This window comes from Mugil cephalus, chromosome 23 (genome assembly GCF_022458985.1).
Source record: "Mugil cephalus isolate CIBA_MC_2020 chromosome 23, CIBA_Mcephalus_1.1, whole genome shotgun sequence".
Lineage (NCBI taxonomy): Eukaryota > Metazoa > Chordata > Actinopteri > Mugiliformes > Mugilidae > Mugil > Mugil cephalus.
Window position 1 is genome coordinate 13,026,791 of NC_061792.1, and position 22,983 is coordinate 13,049,773.

General features: G+C 40.1%; 1 protein-coding gene across 1 annotated transcript in view; it reads left to right on the forward strand.

The window, feature by feature from the left end:
• Positions 1-16,959: 16,959 nt before the first annotated feature.
• Positions 16,960-22,983, forward strand: part of LOC125001227 (NACHT, LRR and PYD domains-containing protein 14-like) — a 57,292-nt gene continuing 51,268 nt past the window's right edge. The window contains exons 1-4 of the mRNA XM_047577148.1: positions 16,960-16,996; positions 17,137-18,922; positions 19,279-19,399; positions 21,361-21,425. Coding sequence (XP_047433104.1) covers positions 16,960-16,996; positions 17,137-18,922; positions 19,279-19,399; positions 21,361-21,425 — 2,009 coding nt within the window. The remainder of the gene's footprint in view (positions 16,997-17,136; positions 18,923-19,278; positions 19,400-21,360; positions 21,426-22,983) is intronic.

A 22,983-nucleotide genomic window follows, 5' to 3' on the forward strand; every position in this document is an offset into this window, starting at 1 on the left:
TCATCAAGTCATTTCTTCCAGTGTAGTTGTGTTAGGAAGAGACCACTTTACAGTCAGTGTGGACAGTAGGAATTCTAAGAACTCTGTAATGTTCATCTGACATGTGACTGTTGTTTGAAGACAGACTTGAAAATATGAAAAATTCTCCTTTAACATTTTAACGACACCAACCTACTGAGATACCAAATACAGGAAGAAGAAGGTCATGGAACCAATGAACTAATGAACAGTTTGTTTTCAACATGTGTGATTTGATATTGATCCTGTAATGAGAGACTTGACTGAGGTCAGCAGCATGTTCTTGATGTGTGTTGACATGAATAGTTGTCTGAGTGTTGTGTTGATGTTTTTATGATGTGTGTAGAAGGCTGACATGATGATGATCCACAATAACACAAGGACAAAGTCACTCTACTCATTTTAGAGAACAGCTCATTGATTAGGACGTAGTAATGATGATCTGAACATTAAAACCTGAACACATTTGATTGATTATCAATGATTTTATTAAAAACCCTTATTCTTTATTCAGATTGAGTTCCTGCAGTTTGTCAGAGATCAGCTGTGATTCTCTGGTCTCAGCTCTGATGTCCAACCCCTCCCATCTGAAACATCTGGACTTGAGTGGAAACAAACTTCAGGATTCAGGAGTGAAACATCTGTGTGGTTTTCTGGAGAGTCCAGACTGTAGACTGGAGATTCTGAGGTCAGTGTCTGTTACTTTAGTGAATCTGGACTTAATTCATGTCCATACAAATTTCCACCCATGAAGTTATAAATTCACTCCTATTAATATTTTCTCTTTTCTTGTCCTAAATTTATTCTGTCATCTCAAAGATGAGTGTTAGTTGAAAGTGTAGAAGGCTGACATGATGATGATCCACAATAACACAAGGACAAAGTCACTCTACTCATTTTAGAGAACAGCTCATTGATTAGGACGTAGTAATGTTGATCTGAACATTAAAACCTGAACACATCTGATTGATTATCAATGATTTTATCAACATATTTTATTCTTTATTCAGATTGGTTGGTTGCAGGTTGTCAGAGATCAGCTGTGATTATCTGGTCTCAGCTGTGAAGTCCAACCCCTCCCATCTGAAACATCTGGACCTGAGTTACAACAACCTGAAGGATTCAGATGTGAAGCAGCTTCTTGTTCTTGTGAAGAGTCCAGACTGTAGACTGGAGACTCTGAGGTGAGTGGAGGGTTGGAGTCAGTTCATTCTTCTTTCAGTAGTTTTGTACTAGACACAGAATCTAAAGTGTTTCCTGGAAACCCGCTGCTGTTTTCTTCAGAGATGCTGTCAGAGGAGAATGGAGACAGACTGGACAGAAAGACAGAGACAACAGTCAGACAATCAGATCATCCTGAAGCTTGTTGTGTTGATGTTTTCAGGAAATAAATGTGGATTCCAGCTGACAGCCTTACTAGATGAATAGAGACAGTGGTCCTCATTCATCAGATCTGATCTCAGACTCTTTGTTCTCTCACCTCAAAACTAAACAACTGATCAGTTTCATCTTTGTCACAGCTCTGAGATCAGTCTGACTGAAGCCTGTAAATCACAGAACCATCATTACATTTAGTAACCATGTGGTCTTTCTACAGAGCAGAACCTCTGCTGAGGTCCAGTCATCACATCTGTATCTCTGTCATTAGTTTCATCAAATATCTTCAATGTTTCTTAGTCAGCTGATGCTTCAGAAACACATGAGATATTCATCAACACACTCAGACTCTTTATTGAAATGGAACAGCTGTAAATCCATCACTAAAGTGTTTGTGCAGTAATGAAGCGTTGATGACTCTCAGCAGTTTATTTCCTCTGTGGACTTGAGAGAAATGTGCAGAGGAAACAGACTTGATGCTAAAAGTCTGTGCAGGTCTGTGAGCTTCCAGCTCCAACACGTTAACATGAAGCTGAATGGAAGCTGGCTGAGCTCCACAGCTGCTCTGAACAGGACTGAAGTTTCTGCTGCTCTTTATACTGGATGTGCTGCATCACAGACTGACACCTGATGAAAAGAGTCTCTGGAAACACTAAAACACCTTTTCTCTTCTTTCTTCTTCTCTCTATAGCTGGAGGTCCGTATTAACAAAACGGTCTGTCAGCTGAGAGAGGATGAGCTGAGTCCTGATGATCCAGAGGTTGAATCAGCAGCAGCTTGTGTGTAAAGAGACTCTGACTGGACCATGTTACTGGGAGGTGGAGTCAAGAGGAGAGCTTTTGTAAAAGATGATTCATTTTTGTAAAGCAGTTGCATTTTAGGAAATTATGAGTCAGAGTTCCATGAAATTATCTGGAATATAAATTAATTGTAAAATAATGTGTTGTCTTTGATTTGTAGACTCATTACTCAAAGCTTGTATTCTGGTAAAAGCCAATATTATGTACAAATAATTTGATATTTACATTTTATATGTTTTATTCTTTATTGAAACTGTCAGGTGATTTGTTGGCCTGTGTGTCCATGAACTTTAAGGGTTGACAGGAAAATGTACTTGACATAGCGAAAGTAAAAATGTGATTTAGTCATAAAGTTTTCTTTTGTAGCTGGTTTTAATCATTTAATTTCAGGCCATAACTGAAGATTAATCTATTGTGAATTGATCTGTCAATTATTCATTCTTTGAGTATTTGAATATTTTAAGTACTACGTAATTATTAATTGTTATAATGAATTGATCTGAATACATGTTTGTTACAATTCCAGGTGTGAGAATAAATATAGTGCATTGAAAATATAAAATCTTTTATATTTCCTTTGGTACAAACTCAAATAAAAAACTGTGGAAACAAACAACTGTGTCATTGACAACACTGCAGTAAATGTGAATGTGAGTATTATTGGATGTGGACAGTTGTAGTTACCGACAGTGACCACTAGAGGCCAGTGATCGTTATAGTTTCTGGATTCGTCTTTTTAAATATTTTTTCTACCAGTGTATCTACCTGTCACTGACTGTCACAGTTTAATATTATCTGTGTTCACATACAGATTGTCTTTTCCTTCAACATAGAAACTATCGAACAAGTGTTTTCAGAAGACTTCAATTAACATTATCTATTTATGCAGCTTCAATGAAATGTTAATCTCTAGTTTTCATAATATGAGGAACTCCTTATATCTGAACATTAACACAAACTCAAGTCTTGTTGGACATGAGTGATGGCTGTAGGTCCTGTTAACCACCAGTTCCTGAATTTAGATGTTGATCTTTTAATGTTAGAGCTGGTCCTTTAATAGAAAACTTGCCATCAGAAGTATTAATAATCTGACCTTTACACCTGTAGCCCACCACACTGAACACATGTTGAGCTCTTGAGCTGTTTGTTTTATTTATGTCTTAATTTCTTTAAAGGTCTCATAACAGGAGAGAATATCGGTCCTGAAACCTTTAAATGTTTTTACCACTGTTGTACTGCTCTGAGCAGTCTGGAAGTTCGTCTAAATCCATTGACTCTTATCATGATATAAATATGAATTTATTGGTTGCATTTTTCCCACAAAGGTGGTCTTTCTGGGTTTATTTTAATTAAAGTCTACTTTTTGACAGATGTGTTCAGTGTGTAAAAGTAATAGTTTTGCCTCTTTGCACGAGTTAATGTCACTGGAACATTTTAAAACTGTCTGAAGTGATCAGAGTTGACCTTAAATCATAAGGTGGTTTAAGACTGTAGTAAAATACTCCAGTCCTGCACTGACCATCAGTATTATCAAGAAAATGAACTAAAAGAATCAAAAATAAACGTGCAGGAGCAAATTATTTTATGAGTACATGTCATAAAACTAGGCTGTTCCCTAGTTCCAGTTTACTATCACTTTCAACAGCGCTGTGTCGCAGATCTTTTTCTCCATGTAAACCTCCGTCTGAAGGTAAAGTCAGCTGTTTCTAATGTTTTACTTTTACTGTTACTGCAGAAATTAGTTTGATTGTTCACATTAAATTAATCACAGATTAAAGATCAGAGAGCTTCTAATAAAAGAGCACGTCCTAGAGGTCCTTCATTAAATACTGTACATCTGAGGGCATTAACAGCTCTGAACTCAAAGCAGAAAAGGACAGAGAAGTGGCGTCTTTTGGAGGAAAACCTGATCGGTGAACAAACAGGAGCAACCTCCGAGACAGAAAAAGACAGGCAAGTTATTAACATCCATCTGATCCTGGACCAATAGAACCACTGAGCGAATGTGAACAGGGCTCAGTCTGAAGTAAACATGTGTAGTACTTGGTTGGAGCATAAACTGTAGAATATCTTTGCTGTATCTCATCTAATGCTTCAGAGCTACGAATGACTGGAGTCTTGATAAATATACATCATCAGATGCAGACAGAACCTTATAGTTTGATGTTTTTGATTATAGAAGAGTCTTTTATGCCTCTTAGAGGGTTTGAAAATAAGAACTGAATTGTTGTATATATTTATAATGACTTGAATAAAATGTCATTCTCTAGTCTGAAGAATGTGGTGAACTCCTAGTGTTTGAATGTCTACACACAAACTGAAGTCAGTAATCAGCGTCTCCTAGGAAGACACTGTTGAAGGACTCAGTGATGACTCGCTGTCTCGTCCTGGCTCCACCTTTCTTCTCCTCTTCAGACAGACTTCAGCGGCTCACACATTTATACAGCTGTAGTTCACATATGAGCGACAGGCGGACGGATCAATAGTACCAACCCTGAACATGTTTCAGTCTGGTAGATTGTGTTTGTCTCCCTCTGGTGGTAAAATTGTGAACTGCATGACACCAGTTCAGTAAACACACTGTATATAAAAGACATGAGGTATTTATAATCATCAATACTACATCAATACAACTGTCCACATCCAATAATACTGATGTTCACAGTGATGTTACATGTTTACTGGAGTATTTTAGCTCTAATATTTACAGTCTGATAATGATGGTCTATATGTGAACAGATGTTACACTGAAAGAAACACTTATGTCAGCAGAGACTCATGACGTTGCTGTTCTCATAAACTCCTCCCTGAGAACTTCCATTAAAAATTTCACTTCAACAAATGTGGTGCAGCAGGAAGTTTTAATCTAAACTTTTCCTCCGTTCAAACCTCCGTCTGAAGGTAAGATCTGCACTTTCTAATGTTTTACTCTTTATTAATATCAGATGTTAGCAGTTTAGTTTCAGCAGAAATCTGTTTGATAGTTCACATTAACTGAGTCAGAGCTGAAAGTCTAAGATCAGGACAAAGCAGGAAACTAAAAGTATAAACCAACTTCCTTTTATTCACCAGAGTTTTTACACCAGTCAGTTTCTGATGTGTCTATTTAATCATCCACCTCCTTTAGAACTGAAGAAGCTACTTGGACGAATTGTCTTCAAGAAAGTCCTCTTGTCCTTGTTTCAGTGTTTTTGGATAAACCATGACCTGGATAACTGAGAACTTTCACAGACGTATCTAGAACGTTGTTTTCTCTGGTTTTCAAAATGTGTTGGTGAAACTTTGTTAGCACAGATTTTAACTTTGTTTGGTTAAAGACCATATCTACAATAAAGAGTCCATCGTTAGGAGCTTCCTGACTTCATCTAGTTGAATGATAATAGAAGAACAGAAACTGATGACAGCTTCTCCGTCTCTGTGGTCTGACTTCACATGACACTGATATGAAACAGAAAATAAAAACCAGTCACAGGAGGAGCAGCTGATGTTTTTACAGCATTAATAACGTCCATGATGATTCCAGTTGATGTTTAAGTGAATGATTTGAGTTTCCTCTGCAGGTGAAGGTAGAAAGTGTGTGTGAGATGATGTGAATCCAGCAGAATGGATCAGTGTGAGGACAGAGAGGAGGGAGTCCCTCCCTCTAAAACCAATGTGAGAAAGTTATGTGAGATGTTCATGAAGAAGTGTGAGGCTCAGAGGTGAGATAAAGAACTCTATGTGTGTTGAAAACAACCTTAATGTATTTCCACATTTCACACAGCTCAATACTCCACAATCTCACACACAGCTTCTGTGGGTGTGAACTAAAAGTGCCTTTCTCTTTCTTTGTCAGTATCCATCAGACACCAGAACGTAAACATAAACCTGATCCCAGCTGTGTGTCTATGAAGAGTTACCAGTCAATGAATCGTCCAATAAGCTTTGACTCCAGAAGGTAAGTTGTGACTCAGTTGAAATTGTTTAGGTGTGATTTTTAATTGTGTCTTATTGTGAGGTTTGGGAACATGTTCATGATCTTCATTAGTGCAAATCCTCCACGACCCCATTCAGATTATATGGCAGTGATATTTATGCAAAGTCAGACTCTCCCTCAAACGAAAAGAACAATAGGAGCATTAAAGAAGAAATGTGTCATGATGAACGAGGAAACCAGGAGCTGACTGTGGAGATGAATCATTACATGTGTCTGTATCAGTATAAACTTATCAGTGGTTGCCTGTGCAGAGTCTATCCTGTGATTTATCTCAGGAAGAAAAGTGAGCTGAACAGACACCACATAACCTGAACCTGACTGACTCTGTTATAAGATCAACATTTAACATGATTCATTCAAGAGACAAATTGGAACCAGAAGTTAGGTCAGAAATCCGATGTAAATACGTTAGTGACCAAACATCAAGAAGAAGAGTGAAAGCTGTTGATTCTCAGTGGGTCAGAAAAGAATAATCAACAGTAATGACTACAAGTGAGTCATCTGATTCATGTTCACATCCAGATATCACAATCATGGAACATTTACATGTTGGTCTCTGTGGATGATATGATGTAAAACAAATTGTTGATGATTCATTCACGATGTGAAGCAGCAGAGTTTAAATTTTCTAGTGATCAGTCCGTTCAACAGCATCAAACACGCTGGATCCATATTTAAGGTCTGTACATGGACAACAATACTTTTCCATCATTCTCCATGCTGCTTCTTTGTAGACCAGTGGACTGTCAGGTCTGTCCACATGGATCTGATGTTTGTCTCTTGATTTCAGTCTGGTTGTCACTTCAGATAGTTTTCTGTTTCCAGCTGCTGGAGGAACAACATTGTCCACTATTGTGAAGAAGAAAAAAAAAACAAAAAACCACACATACACACACCACCACACAAAACACACACAACCCCCACACACCCCCCCCCCCCCCCCCCCCCCCCCCCCCCCCCCACACCCCCCCCCCCCCCCCCCCCCCCCCCCCCCCCCCCCCCCCCACAACAAACCACACACACAAAAAAAAAAAAAAAAAAAAAAAAATAAAAAAAAGAACAAACACAACAAAAAAATCAAAACACCAAAAAAAAAAAAACAAAAACGAGCTGAAGATGAATTCAGATAGATCTGATTCCAGATTACCCAGAATGCTTAGAGAAGTCAGAGGGAGGATGAGAGAGGTGTTGGAGGGTGAGGATGAGAGACAGAGGTTGCAGCAGAGAGGATTTTGTGAAAGATCCACTGAACTTCTGAGGAGAATGAAGCAGGAGGAGCTGGCTTAATCGTCTGGAGAGAAGTAAGAGGATTTCTATGAACATTGAACCTGATGAATGAATTAAACATTTACTAATGTCTCAAGAGATGAAACAAGATACAGTATAATCACTCATTCTTCAGGGACTTAAATGTTGGAAATGTGTTCACTGATCTTATTTGTCGTTTCTTCCTTCAGGACATGAAGCTGAAGTTTGTCGATGTGAACTTAAATCTAGTCTGAAGGAGAAGTCCCAGTGTGTGTTTGAGGGGATTGCTAAAGCAGGAAAGTCAACTCTTCTGAATGAGATCTACACAGAGCTCTACATCACCGAGGAGAGACTGCAGAGGTCAATGATGAACAATGAGGTCAGACAGATTGAAAACAGCCTCCAGGAAAAACTAGGAACCGAGCAGAAACAATCATCAGGACCAGGAGACATCTTTAAAGCTCACCTGGGAAGACCATGGACCAATCAGAAGAGTGATGACAAAGGGGAGTGGCTGGCATGGGGAAAAACAGTCTTAACACAGAGTTCACTCTGACTGGGCTGAAGACAAAGCTACCAGGACATTCCACTACATCATTTCCATTGACTTTCAGAGAGCTGAATGTTGTTGAAAGAGAGAAAGTTCAGGCTTGGTGGAACTTGTTCATCACTTCTTCACTAGAAACCAATGAAGCAGGAATCTGCAGCTTTGAAGAGTTCCAGGTTGTGTTCCATCTTTGATGGTCTGGATGAGTGTCGACTTCTCTGGACATCCACAACACTGAGATCCTGACTGATGTTACAGAGTCCACCACCCCCCCAACTCCGTGGATGTGCTGCTGACCAACCTGATCAGGGGGAAAACTGCTTCCCTCTGCCTCACCTCTGGATAACCACACGACCTGCAGCAGCCAATCAGATCCCTCTGAGTGTGTGACATAGTGACAGAGGTCAGAGGGTTCACTGGACCCCAGAAGGAGGAGTATTCAGGAAGAGATTGAGAGATAAGGAGCAGGCAGCAGCATCATCTACCACATCAAGACGCATCACGAAGCCTCCTATCATGTGTCACATCCCAGTCTTCTGCTGGATCTCTGCTACACTTCTGGAGGATGTGTTGAAACCCAGCGAGGAGACGAGAGCTGCCCAAGACCGCTGACTGAGTGTACATCCACTTCCTGGTGGTTAGACCAAAGTGAAGAAGAGTCAAGTATGAGGAGGATCTGAGAAAGATCCACTCTTGAGTCCCACGAGGACCATGAAGATGATTGAGTCTGTCTGGGAAAATGGCTATAGATCGCTGCTGAATGGAAACCTGATCTTCTATGAATCTGACCTGACAGAGTGTCCGCATCAATATCAGAGCAGCCTCAGTGTACTCAGGAGTGTTGACACCAGATCTTTAAAGCGGAGAGAGACTGTACCAGGACAAGGTGTTCTGCTTCGTCCATCTGAGTGTTCAGGATTCTGGCTGCGTTACATGATCACTGTTACACCAACTAGGAAGACAGAGGTGCTGGAGGACTTCCTGGGACAAAAACTACAATGACTCAACTCTGGATGTTCTTCCTTGAAGAAGGTCATGGAGAAATCCTGCAGAGTAAAAATGGTCACCTGGACCTGATGTTCGCTTCCTTCATGGCGTCTGTTGCAGTCCAAACCAGCGATGTTAAGAGGTCTGTGGGTCAGACAAGATCAGTCCAGAAATCTCCAGAGAGCCATCAACAACCCTGAAGGAGCTGAACATGTCCAACATTTCTCCCGACAGAAACATCAACATCTCCACTGTCTGATGGAGATGAACGACCTCTCAGTTCATCAGGAGATCCAAGAGTTCCTGAAGTCAGAGAACAGATCAGAGAAGAAACTCTCTGAGATCGACTGCTCATCTCTGGCCTACATGCTGCAGATGTCAGAGGAGGTTCTGGATGAGTTGGATCTGAACAAGTTCAACACATCAGAGAAGGGACGACGGAGACTGATTCCAGCTGTGAGGAACTGCAGAAAGGCTCAGTGAGTCCAGATATGATTAACATCATGAGTCAGTTTAGATTAGCATAGTTTTTTAAATTTTCACACTGTGTTCAACTTATTTATTGCAAAAATTACATATCAGTTGTATTACAGATGTTTTCCAGCTTTTCTACACACTCTCTTTGCCTTCCTTTATTAGTATATGCAGTATATTTGATGTGATCATTGAATACTACATTGATTTGGACCTTAGTTACCCATTTAATCTATTCTAAATGTGCCTTAAAGCAGGGGTCTTCAGTGTTTTTTAGGTAAAGGTCCCCCAAAGTGTTGGAGACATTCAGTCGGGACCCCCTACCTATTATATGTGTTCTCAAATTCAGCCCAGTGCTATTTATAAACGTACATTATTATCATTATTTTGTATTCAGTGTTAAGCTATTCAAACAATACACAGGTTTACATATTAGAAAAAATAAAATTTTATTTCAAACATGCAACAGAAGGGTATATAAACATACCTGACAGAGTCATCATGTAATATGCGGCCTTGTGATTGGCTCAGCAGCATTGGGCCGTGGCCTACAGTCCACCGGAAGCTTACATTGACAGGTCTAGTGTGTCGCTCTGTGTGAGGTGGTGCATTAATAGTGGTGAGATGGTGTTTATTATGAAATACATGCTCATTCATATTAACCTATTTTATATTTATGTGTCATAACAGATTTTCTTACTCTGGACTCTTGGAGAGTCACTGTGAAGTTGTGGCCTCAGCTCTGAAGTCCAACCCCTCCCATCTGACAGAGTTGGATCTGAGTAACAACTACTATCTGCTGAATTCAGGAGTGAAGCAGCTGTGTGATGGACTGAAGAGTCCAAACTGTAGACTGGAGACTCTGAGGTCAGTTCACTGGATGTTTTTATCACATTAAACAGTTCTCTTGTCAGGACTGACAGATAGAAAATTGACCAGCAACAGTTGGTTCAAATGAAGGAGCATCATGTTGTTAATATCAGCAGGTGTCTCCTCAGTCATTGGTGGTCGGTCTGATCTCAAATCAGGACCAGTCTAGTGTTCACATGTACATTTAAGAGTCATACATTTTAGAATTATTGGAGTCAGGAATCATTCTTTCTGTTCATACGGTCTGTGGAGAAACTCATCAAGTCATTTCTTCCAGTGTAGTTATGTTAGGAAGAGACCACTTTCCAGTCAGTGTGGACAGTAGGAATTCTAGAACTCTGTAAAGTCCATCTGAATGTGACTAGTTGTTTGAAGACAGGACTTGAAAATATGACTTGTCCTTTAACATTTTACGACACCAACTACTGAGATACCAAATACAGGAAGAAGAAGGTCCATGGAACAATGAACTAATGAACAGTTTGTTTTCAAACATGTGTGATTTGGATATTGATCTGTATAAGACACTTGACTGAGGTCAGCAGCTATTAATTGATGTGTGTTGACTGAATAGTTGTTCTGAATGTTGTGTTGATGTTTTGGATGATGTGTGTAGAAGGCTGAAATGATGATGATCCACAATAAACACAAGGACAAGTCACTCTACTCAATTTTAGAGAACAGCTCATTGATTAGGGACGTAGTGCTGTTGATCTGGACATTAAAACGAACACATCTGATCGATTATCCAATGATTTTTTATTAACATCTTTTATTCTTTATTCAGATTGAGTTACTTGCAGTTTTTAATTTCCCAAAGATCAGCGCGCTGGGATGTGAATCTCTGTCTCAGCTCTGAAGTCCAACCCTCCCCTCTGAATTCAGCTGGACCTGAGTGACACACATCCTGGAGGATTCAGGGATGAAAATATCTGTGTGGTTTTCTGAAGAGTCCAGGACTGTAGACTGGAGACTCTGAGGTCAGTTCACTGGGATGTTGTTACTATGTGGATCTGATTTGTTTGATCATAAACTGAAATTAATTATGGTTCATACAGAACTTCTACTCATACAGATGGTAAATTCATCCTGGTCATATTTTCTCTTTCTTAGATATAAACCACACCCCCCCCCCCCCCCCCCCCCCCCCCCCCCCCCCCCCCCCCCCTCTCCCCCACCCCCCCCTTTCCCCCCCCCCCCCCCCCCCTTCCTAAATTTCTTATGTCACCTCAAAGATGAGTGTTAGTTCACAGTGTTGAAAAGTGACCTGATAATCCACAATAACACAAGGACAAAAGTCCACTCCTACTTCATTAGAGAACAGCTCATTAGATGAGGACGTTAGTAATGTGATTGAAACATTAAAACCTGAAACACCAATATGATTAATTATCAATGATTTTTTACATCTTTTATTCTTCAGATTGAGGAGCTGCAGTTGTCAAAGATCAGCTGTGATTTTTGCCTGTCTCAGTTTCTGAAGTCCAACCCCTCCCATCTGAAAAACATCTGGACCCTGAGTTCAACTTCAAACTACAGCAATCAGGAGTGAAGGCAGTTGATTTGATCTTGTGAAGAGCCAGTACGTAGACTGAAGTCCTCTGAGGTGAGTGGAGGGTTGGAGTCAGTTCATGCTTCTTTCAGTAGTTTTGTACTAGACACAGATCTAAAGTGTTTCTGGAAACCTGCTGCTGTTTCTTCAGAGATGCAGTCAGAGGAGAATGGCGACAGGACTGGACAGAAAAGACAGAGACAACTGTCAGACACTCAGATCATCCTGAAGCTTTGTTGTGTGATGTTTTTCACGGAAATAAATGTGGATTCACAGCTGACAGCCTTACTGATGAATAGAGACAGTGGTCCTCATTCATCAGATCTGATCTCAGACTCTTTGTTTCGATCTCACCTCAAAAACTTAAACAACTGATCAGTTCATCTTTGTCACAAGCTCTGAGATCAGTCTGACTGAAGCCCGTTAAATCACAGAAAACCATCATTACATTTAGTAAAACATGTTGGGTCTTTTACAGAGCAGAACCTTGCTGAGGTCCAGTCATCACATCGTGTATCTCTGTCATTAGTTTCACCAGATATTTTCATGTTTCTTAGTCAGCTGATGCTTCAGAAAACATATGAGATATCTTCATCAACACACTCAGACTCTTTATTGAAATGGAAGATGGAAATCCATCACTAAAGTGTTTGTGCAGTAATGAAGCATTGATGACCTCTCAGCAGTTATTTCCTTGTGGACTTGAGAAAAATGTGCAGGAGGAAACAGGCTTGATGCTAAAAGTCTGTGCAGGTCTTGTGAGCTTCCAGCTCCAAACACGTTAACATGATGCGAAAGGAAAGTGGCTGAGCTCCACACGCTGCTCTGAACAGGACTGAAGTCCTGTGCTCTTTATACTGTATGTGCTGGCATCACTGACTGACACCTGATGAAATGAGTCTCTGGAAACACTAAACTCATCTCCTCTCTTCTTTCTTTCTTCTCCTTCAGATGTTTGCATTGTTCTAAAAACAGGGACGGTCTGTGAGCTCGAGGAAGAAGATGAAGCTGAGTCCTGATGATCAGATGTAATCAGCAGCAGCTTGTGTGTAGAGAGACTCTGACTGGACCCTGTACTGGGAGGTGGAGTCAAGAGGAGGCTTCATCCACTTGTTTCCTCCATTTGACATCATCGACAGAGCTGCACCTAACAGAACCCAACAAATAAAGTTGAAATTATTCAGACACATTAAGAACCAAATATTCGATGTAGATGTAAAAGGTTTCCAGCATCAACAATCCTTGTCTTGTTTCTTGTTGATGATTGTGTTATATTGTGTCCCATTTCTGGTATGTAATTGTGTCATGTGGTTGTCATTTTACAGTGTATCTTGTTGCATATGTGTTGTAAAGTAAAATATTCTCCTGTTGTATTTGTACACACGTCTCCTGCCTGTCATTTGTTACTAAGTTTCATTTCTCTCTGTAATCATCAGAGAGTTAGTAAACACTTTCACACAGTGTAATATTATCTGTATTCACACATAGTGTCAGTATTAGACTGATGAACATTAGAGCTACAATATGCAGTAGATGATTGAACATCAGTGTTATTGTGATGTGTACAGTTGTAGTTATGACAGTGAGCACTGGGAGGGCAGTGATGGTTCTAGTTTCTGGGTTTGGGATCATTTTGAACAATTATTGTGTGTGTTGATTAACTCTAGATCAGTGTGACAGTCTGTTTGATCAGTCCCTCTGCCACGTTCCAGGGTACAGTAAGAAATATCCAGCTAGTCCAGTGTTCAGAGAGACTGGGTTGGCTCCTTTTTTGGAGCTTTTCAAACATAATTTCCTCTTATTTGCATGGGCCAAAGAATGTGTGGCTCATTCTGCTACCAATACAAACAAAGTGAAAAAGTCAGGGAAGTCCTGAGCATCGTTGTCTGTTACAGAACAGCCTTCATTATGATAAACTCTAATGCAACAATTCTGACAACGTTTGATACTCCTACGCAGAGGGTATTGACAACATTCAGACACTTAACACTAACCCCATAAGATTCACCTTCCTCCGTGTTCCACATAAAACTAAGAACAGTTTGCTCCATCAGAAGCAAGGGGTTGATTCTCACTTAGACTAGGAGAGGTCCTGGGTTCTGATCCTGGACGAGTGCCCATTTATGTTTCAACCCTGACTCGAGGGGCCACAACATGAAGGGGAAACAACCTGGACAGAGTTACAACCAATGAGAGTTAATTCATTAAAAGAAAAAAGGTGACAGTGAGACACAGTGATCAACATCCTTAGGGCCTCTCAAGGCCCTTTTATTCACATCATCTCAGGTGAAGCTGGGTTAAGATGATTAATCACAAGCCACAGAAATTAAACACTCCAGTCTGCAGAGGGGCTGGAACAATTCATTATTTTTAGATATAAACTGAAAACTATGTTTTTCCTACCAAAACATGGCAACTATCACATGAGTGTTTTAGAAGTCATCAGTCTGATCTTATGTGTATTTATGAGGAGGAACAAACTGGAATCCTTCACAGCAGACAGCTTTGTCGGACTGTGGGATATATTCAGATCATTTAGTAAAAACACACATGTCGATAAAATACTCCATCCTGCACTGACCATCAGTATCATCAAGAAATGAACTAAAAGATTCAAAACTAAACGTGAGGAGCAATATATTTTTTATTAAATTTTATTTTATGAGGAGTATGTCATAAAACCAGGCTGATCCCTATTTCCAGTTTACTATCACTTTCACCAGCGCTGTGTCGCAGATCTTTTTCTCCGTGGTAACCTCATCTGAAGGTAAGTGAGCTGTTTCTAAAATCTTTTACTTTTACTGTTCCTGCAGAAATTGTTTGATTGCACCGGCGTTTCTACAGATTGTCAGCAAAACCCCTGTTCGATCAAGTGAGAGGTAATAACAAATCTCTAATGATATAGTACCTATTGTTAAGGATAAACACAATTTCCACAGATAGTTAATTTAAGATGAGACCCACTACAGGTGGTGTTAGAGGTGATTTAATGATTAAAATTTGTTTTAATTTGTTAAGTCAGTTGTGTTTGCAGAGGGATTTTCATGGTTATTGTCACATCATAATTCATTAAACAGTTAAGTAAAACAATAATTAATCTCCATGTTTTACAGTACTCATAAATAAGGACAGTGGTAATGAACAAAGCCTCTAAACTAAACAAAAAATATGGACAGAAATATTAAAGTAATGTGTCACTAGAGATTTGTGTTCAGTGTCTGATGAAAAATCATTCTACGGAAAAAAAACCCTTTAAAACCATGCATGTAATTGCAGTTCATATACTTGTAGTAGATTGAAGATACAAGTAAAATATTAAAAGGACTATTCGCCATGACAAAAATATTGCGACCTTCATTTTGTATGCCTTGTCGTAAATATTTATTTTTGGTGAAAAGTAACCCCAAACCCCCCCCCTAACTAAAGTTAATAAGTAACTGTTACTCTTACACAGAGGTAATATTGTAAAGAAACGTATTACTTTCAAATGCAAGTAACTTGTAATATGTAATATATTACATTTGGAAGTAACTTGCCCCAACAATGTAACAGACATGAGGTATTTTTGATCATCATACTCCAGCCATCCAGTAACTTACAACTGTTCCATATCCAATAATACTGATGTTCACAGTGAAGTTACATGTTTACTGGAGTATTCAGTCTAACGTTTAGTTCTGATCATGATGGTCTTATGTGAACAGATGTTACCACTGAAAGAAACACTATGTCAGCAGAGACTCATGAGTGTGAACTTGCCCTTCATTTATTTATTGTTATCATCATATATTTGTCGTTATTAAATTCTAAACTGGAAAACTTTATGGCATTGCTGTGTGGGGGTGGTCGGGGGGGGGGTCGCGTAAAAATCCTCCCTGAGAACTTCGATTTAATTTCTCACTTTCACTGATGTGGTGGAGTAGAAAACTCTTTTTAAGCTTTTCTCAGCTCAAACGGTCCATCTGAGGTAAGATATGCACTTTCTAATGTTTTACTCTTTATTACTATCAGATGTCAGCAGCAGTATCAGCAGAAATCTGTTTGATAGTTAACATTAACTGAGTCAGAGCTGAAGTCTAAGATCAGGACGAAGCAGGCATCAAAAAAAGTCTAAACCAACTTCCTAGACTTTTTTCACTAGTCAGTTTCTGATGTATCTATTTAATCATCCACCTCTTTAGACCTGATGAAGCTACTTGGACGGAATTGTCTTCAAGAAGTCCTCTTTTCGCTTGTTTCAGTGTTTTTGGATAAATCATGACCTGGATAACTGAAGAACTGTCACAGACGTATGTAGAATGTTGTTTTCTCTGGTTTTCTAAATCCATGTGTTGGTGAAACTTTGTTAGCACAGATTTTACTTTGTTTGGTTAAAGACAATTAACTACAATAAAGTCCTTCACTACAGGCTCCTGACTTCATCTACTGAGTAATAGAAGACACAAGCTGATGGCAGCTTCTCTGTCTCTGCGGTCTGACTTCACATACACTGATATGAAAAACAGAATAATTAAGAAACCATTTGATTTTTGTGGGAAGTAGATTCTACTAACAGTTATTGGAAACAGAACCATATGGGAAAATATCTGATGACTAAGGACATGTGGACTTTCTGTTATCCTCAGTCTCAGGTAAGATATTAGAATTGTTCAGTTGGTTTCTGTTTTCATCTCTTTATTAATGGTCAACAGTAGAGATTATTCTGATCGACATTCACTAAACAGAAAACCACTATCTTAGAGGTAGGTATATAAGTCAGTGATTGACATATTTAAGGTCTTTCGATGGACACAACTACTTTCCATCATCTCCATGCTGCTCTTTGTAGACCAGTGGACTGTCAGTCTGTCCAACATGGATCTGATGTTTGTCTCCATGATTTCAGTCTGGTTGTCATTCAGAGAGTTTTCTGTTCCAGCTGCTGGAGGACAACATTGTCACTTTTGTGAAGAAGGAGCTGAAGAAGATTCAGATGGATCTGAGTCCAGATTACCCAGAATGCTTAGAGAGTCAGAGGGAGGATGAGGAGGTGTTGGAGGGTGAGGATGAAGAGCAGAGGAGGAGCAGCAGAGACGCATTTGTGAAGATCACACTGAACTTCCTGAGGAGAATGAAGCAGGAGGAGCTGTCTGATCGTCTGGAGAACAGTAAGAGGATTTCTATGAACATTGAACCTGATGAATGAATTAAACATTTACTAATGTCTCAAGACATGGAACAAGACACAGTATAAATGCTTAATGTGGGAGATGCATTTATTGATCTTATTTCTTGTTTGTCCATTCAGAACATTCTACTGCAGTTTGTCAACGTGAACTTAAATCTAGTCTGAAGGAGAAGTTCCAGTGTGTGTTTGAGGGGATTGCTAAAGCAGGAAACTCAATTCTTCTTAATGAGATCTACACAGAGCTCTACATCACAGAGGGAGAGACTGCAGAGGTCAATGATGAACATGACATCCAACAGATTGAAACGGCATCCAGGAAACTAGACAGACCAGAAACAATCATCAGACCAGAAGACATCTTTAAAGCCTCACCTGGAAGACAGAAACCAATCAGAAGAGTGATGACAAAGGGAGTGGCTGGCATTGGGAAAACAGTCTTAACACAGAAGTTCACTCTGGACTGGGCTGAAGACAAAGCCAACCAGGACATCCACTTCACATTTCCATTGACTTTCAGAGAGCTGAATGTGTTGAAAGAGAGAAAGTTCAGCTTGGTGGAACTTGTTCATCACTTCTTCACTGAAACCAAAGAAGCAGGAATCTGCAGCTTTGAAGAGTTCCAGGTTGTGTTCATCTTTGACGGTCTGGATGAGTGTCGACTTCCTCTGGACTTCCACAACACTGAGATCCTGGATGATGTTACAGAGTCCACCTCAGTGGATGTGCTGCTGACAAACCTCATCAGGGGGAAACTGCTTCCCTCTGCTCACCTCTGGATAACCACACGACCTGCAGCAGCCAATCAGATCCCTCCTGAGTGTGTTGACATGGTGACAGAGGTCAGAGGGTTCACTGACCCCCAGAAGGAGGAGTACTTCAGGAAGAGATTCAGAGATGAGAAGCAGGCCAGCAGCATCATCTCCCACATCAAGACATCACGAAGCCTCCACATCATGTGTCACATCCCAGTCTTCTGCTGGATCTCTGCTACAGTTCTGGAGGATGTGTTGGAAACCAGAGAGAGAGGAGAGCTGCCCAAGACCCTGACTGAGATGTACATCCACTTCCTGGTGGTTCAGACCAAAGTGAAGAAGATCAAGTATGATGGAGGATCTGAGACAGATCCACTCTGGAGTCCAGAGACCAGGGAGATGATTGAGTCTCTGGGAAAACTGGCTTTTGATCAGCTACTGAAAGGAAACCTGATCTTCTATGAATCAGACCTGACAGAGTGTGGCATCGATATCAGAGCAGCCTCAGTGTACTCAGGAGTGTTGACACAGATCTTTAAAGAGGAGAGAGGACTGTACCAGGACGCAGTGTTCTGCTTTGTCCATCTGAGTGTTCAGGAGTTTCTGGCTGCAGTCTACATGATCCACTGTTACACCAACAGGAAGACAGAGGTGCTGGAGGACTTCCTGGGACAAAACTACAATGACTCAACTCTGGATGTCTTCCTGAAGAAGGTCATGGAGAAATCCCTGCAGAGTAAAAGTGGTCACCTGGACCTGATGGTTCGCTTCCTTCATGGCGTCTGTCTGCAGTCCAACCAGAGACTGTTAAGAGGTCTGCTGGGTCAGACAGAGATCAGTCCAGAAATCATCCAGAGAGCCATCAACAACCTGAAGGAGATGAACATGTCCAACATTTCTCCTGACAGAAACATCAACATCTTCCACTGTCTGATGGAGATGAACGACCTCTCAGTTCATCAGGAGATCCAAGAGTTCCTGAAGTCAGAGAACAGATCAGAGAAGAAACTCTCTGAGATCCACTGCTCAGCTCTGGCCTACATGCTGCAGATGTCAGAGGAGGTTCTGGATGAGTTGGACCTGAAGAAGTTCAACACATCATGGGAGGGACGGCAGAGACTGATTCCAGCTGTGAGGAACTGCAGAAAGGCTGAGTGAGTGGAGATTTGATTAATATTTATGAATCAGTTTAGATTAGTTTTGATGTTCACTCTGTAACATTTTCACCCTATGAAACAGTGTTTATGCAAATATTACATGTGGTGGCAATCTTTTAAAAGGTTTGATGGAGGCTTGATGGAGGTGACTCATGGTTCAATAAATAAAGCACTCATTTGTTAAAGATAAAGGACAACAAAAATTCATCGCAGTTGACTTTACTCAAACAACATTCAAAAGCTTTATGTATTACTATTCTGACATCATGAGAGGTACTCTGAGTGAAAACAAATCTAAGTTTAAAAGTCTGCAGGTTAAAGAGAAACTGATGAGAATTATTGTGTCATGACAGATTTTCTGAGTGTGGACTCTCAGAGAGTCACTGTGAAGTTGTGGCCTCAGCTCTGAAGTCCAACCCCTCCCATCTGAAAGAGTTGGACATGAGTTACAACAACTTCCTGCAGGATTCAGGAGTGAAGCAGCTGTGTGATGGACTGAAGAGTCCAAACTGTAGACTGGAGACTCTGAGATCAGTTCACTGAATGTTTTTATCACATTAAACAGTTCTCTTGTCAGGATTGACAGATAGAAAATGGACCAGCAACAGTTGGTTTAAATGAAGGAGCATCATGTTGTTAATATCAGCAGGTGTCTCCTCAGTCATCGGTGGTCGGTCTGAAATCAAATCAGGACCAGTCTAGTGTTCACATGTACATTTAAAGAGTTATTGGAGTCAGGAATCATTCTTTCTGCTCATACTGTCTGTGGAGAAACTCATCAAGTAATTTCTTCCAGTGTAGTTGTGTTAGGAAGAGACCACTTCACAGTCAGCGTGGACAGTAGGAATTCTAAGAACTCTGTAATGTTCATCTGACATGTGACTGTTGTTTGAAGACAGACTTGAAAATATGAACTTGTCCTTTAACATTTTAACGACACCAACCTACTGAGATACCAAATACAGGAAGAAGAAGGTCATGGAACCAATGAACTAATGAACAGTTTGTTTTCAACATGTGTGATTTGATATTGATCCTGTAATGAGAGACTTGACTGAGGTCAGCAGCATGTTATTGTTGTGTGTTGACATGAATAGTTGTCTGAATGTTGTGTTGATGTTTGGATGATGTGTGTAGAAGGCTGACATGATGATGATCCACAATAACACAAGGACAAAGTCACTCTACTCATTTTAGAGAACAGCTCATTGATTAGGACGTAGTAATGTTGATCTGAACATTAAAACCTGAACACATCTGATTGATTATCAATGATTTTATTAACATCTTTTATTCTTTATCCAGATTGAAGGGCTGCAGGTTGTCAAAGACCAGCCGTGATTCTCTGGTCTCAGCTCTGAAGTCCAACCCCTCCCATCTGAAACATCTGGACCTGAGTGAAAACAACCTGAGGGATTCAGACGTGAATCATCTGTGTGGTTTTCTGAAGAATCCAGACTGTAGACTGGAGACTCTGAGGTCAGTTCACTGAATGTCTGTTACTATTGTGGATCTGATTTGTTTAATCTGAACTTTATGTTCATATACAACTTCCACCCATAAAGATTTACATTTCTTCCTGCTCATAGTGTCAGATAGGGGGTGTTGAGGTGAGAACCGAGGTGCAGGACAAATGATGAGGCATGCAGGGAATCCGGGGAAAAGTTTCTTTTTTTTTTTTTTTAAATGAAAACAAGCAAAAAGTGCTGCATTGAGGCAGGGAGTTCCACAAAATACAAAAATCAAAAAAGAACCATGACATGGCATGGAGACAAGGACCGTGGCATGGAGAAAACATTAATGACAAGACCAGGAACAGAAGGCAGGGCTATAAATACACATGAGGGCTGAAGGATGACAAGACACAGGTGAGACAGATGAGGGCAATGACACCAGGTGAAACCAACAAACAATCAAGAGACAAGGAGGCTCAAGACAGGAAATCCAAAAACTTACAAAATAAAACAGGAAACACAACATGACAGAGACAGACATGACAAAACCACAAGGAGGCACAAAAGACAGGAAACTAAGAAACTTGACAAAATAAAATAGGAAACTCCAGTAGACAACAAAGTAGTAGACAGATACAGACCATGACACATATTTTTTATTTCAAAGATTTCATTTCAAAGATGAGTGTTAGTTGAAAGTGTAGAAGGCTGACATGATGAAGATCCACAATAACACAAGGACAAAGTCACTCTTCTCATTTTAGAGAACAGCTCATTGATTAGGACGTAGTAATGTTGATCTGAACATTAAAACCTGAACACATCTGATTGATTATCAATGATTTTATTAACATATTTTATTCTTTATTCAGATTAAGGTACTGCATGTTGTCAAAGATCAGCTGTGATTATCTGGTCTCAGCTCTGAAGTCCAACCCCTCCCATCTGAAACTTCTGGACCTGAGTTACAACAACCTGCAGGATTCAGATGTGAAGCAGCTTCTTGATCTTGTGAAGAGTCCAGACTGTAGACTGGAGACTCTGAGGTGAGTGGAGGGTTGGAGTCAGTTCATTCTTCTTCCAGTAGTTTTGTACTAGACACAGAATCTAAAGTGTTTCCTGGAAACCTGCTGCTGTTTTCTTCAGTGATGCTGTCAGAGGAGAATGGAGACAGACTGGACAGAAAGACAGAGACAACAGTCAGACAATCAGATCATCCTGAAGCTTGTTGTGTTGATGTTTTCAGGAAATAAATGTGGATTCCAGCTGACAGCCTTACTAGATGAATAGAGACAGTGGTCCTCATTCATCAGATCTGATCTCAGAATCTTTGTTCTCTCACCTCAAAACTAAACAACTGATCAGTTTCATCTTTGTCACAGCTCTGAGATCAGTCTGACTGAAGCCTGTAAATCACAGAACCATCATTACATTTAGTAACCATGTGGTCTTTCTACAGAGCAGAACCTCTGCTGAGGTCCAGTCATCACATCTGTATCTCTGTCATTAGTTTCATCAGATATCTTCAATGTTTCTTTGTCAGCTGATGCTTCAGAAACACATGAGATGTTCATCAACACACTCAGACTCTTTATTGAAATGGAACAGCTGGAAATCCATCACTAAAGTGTTTGTGCAGTAATGAAGCGTTGATGACTCTCAGCAGTTTATTTCCTCTGTGGACTTGAGAGAAATGTGCAGAGGAAACAGACTTGATGCTAAAAGTCTGTGCAGGTCTGTGAGCTTCCAGCTCCAACACGTTAACATGAAGCTGAAAGGAAGCTGGCTGAGCTCCACAGCTGCTCTGAACAGGACTGAAGTCCCTGCTGCTCTTTATACTGGATGTGCTGCATCACTGACTGACACCTGATGAAAAGAGTCTCTGGAAACACTAAATCACCTCCTCTCTTCTTTCTTCTTCTCTCTGTAGCTGTGAGTCATTGTTCGCAACATGGGAGAGTTTGCACAGAGAGAGGATGAGCTGAGTCCTGATGATCCAGAGGTTGAATCAGCAGCAGCTTGTGTGTAGAGAGACTCTGACTGGACCATGTTACTGGGAGGTGGAGTCAAGAGGAGAGCTTCATCCACATGTTTCTCATTTAACATCATCAACAGAGCTGAAATCAATCTATTCTAACAGAACCAACAAATAAAGTCCACTTCCTCTTGAATTATTCAGACACATAAATATAATTTTTTTGCAGTTATTATTTTCAGATGGAGCCAAAGTTCCACTAATGGCCTATATGAAGTCATGGATAAATGCATATTATTATCATTGTTGATAATTGTTATTAAATATCATGCAAAGTAAAGGTGGGAAATGTTCTTATGATTTTACTATAATGATTAATACTTTCCTGTTATCATTAGTTTAATATTTTTAATGTCAGGCTTTAAGATTATGCTTATTCATCTCGTATCATCATATAACCATGTCAACACTTCAATGACAACACATAAATTTCAGGTCATCTGGCCAGAAGTGGGCAAAAGGACGGTCCCCAGGTTTGTTTGAATACTTTGGATTTGGTTTAATGGGATGTTTATTTGACTGGTAGACGAACTGTCCTGTGTTGTTTCTTTTGTTAGTTAATGTGTTAG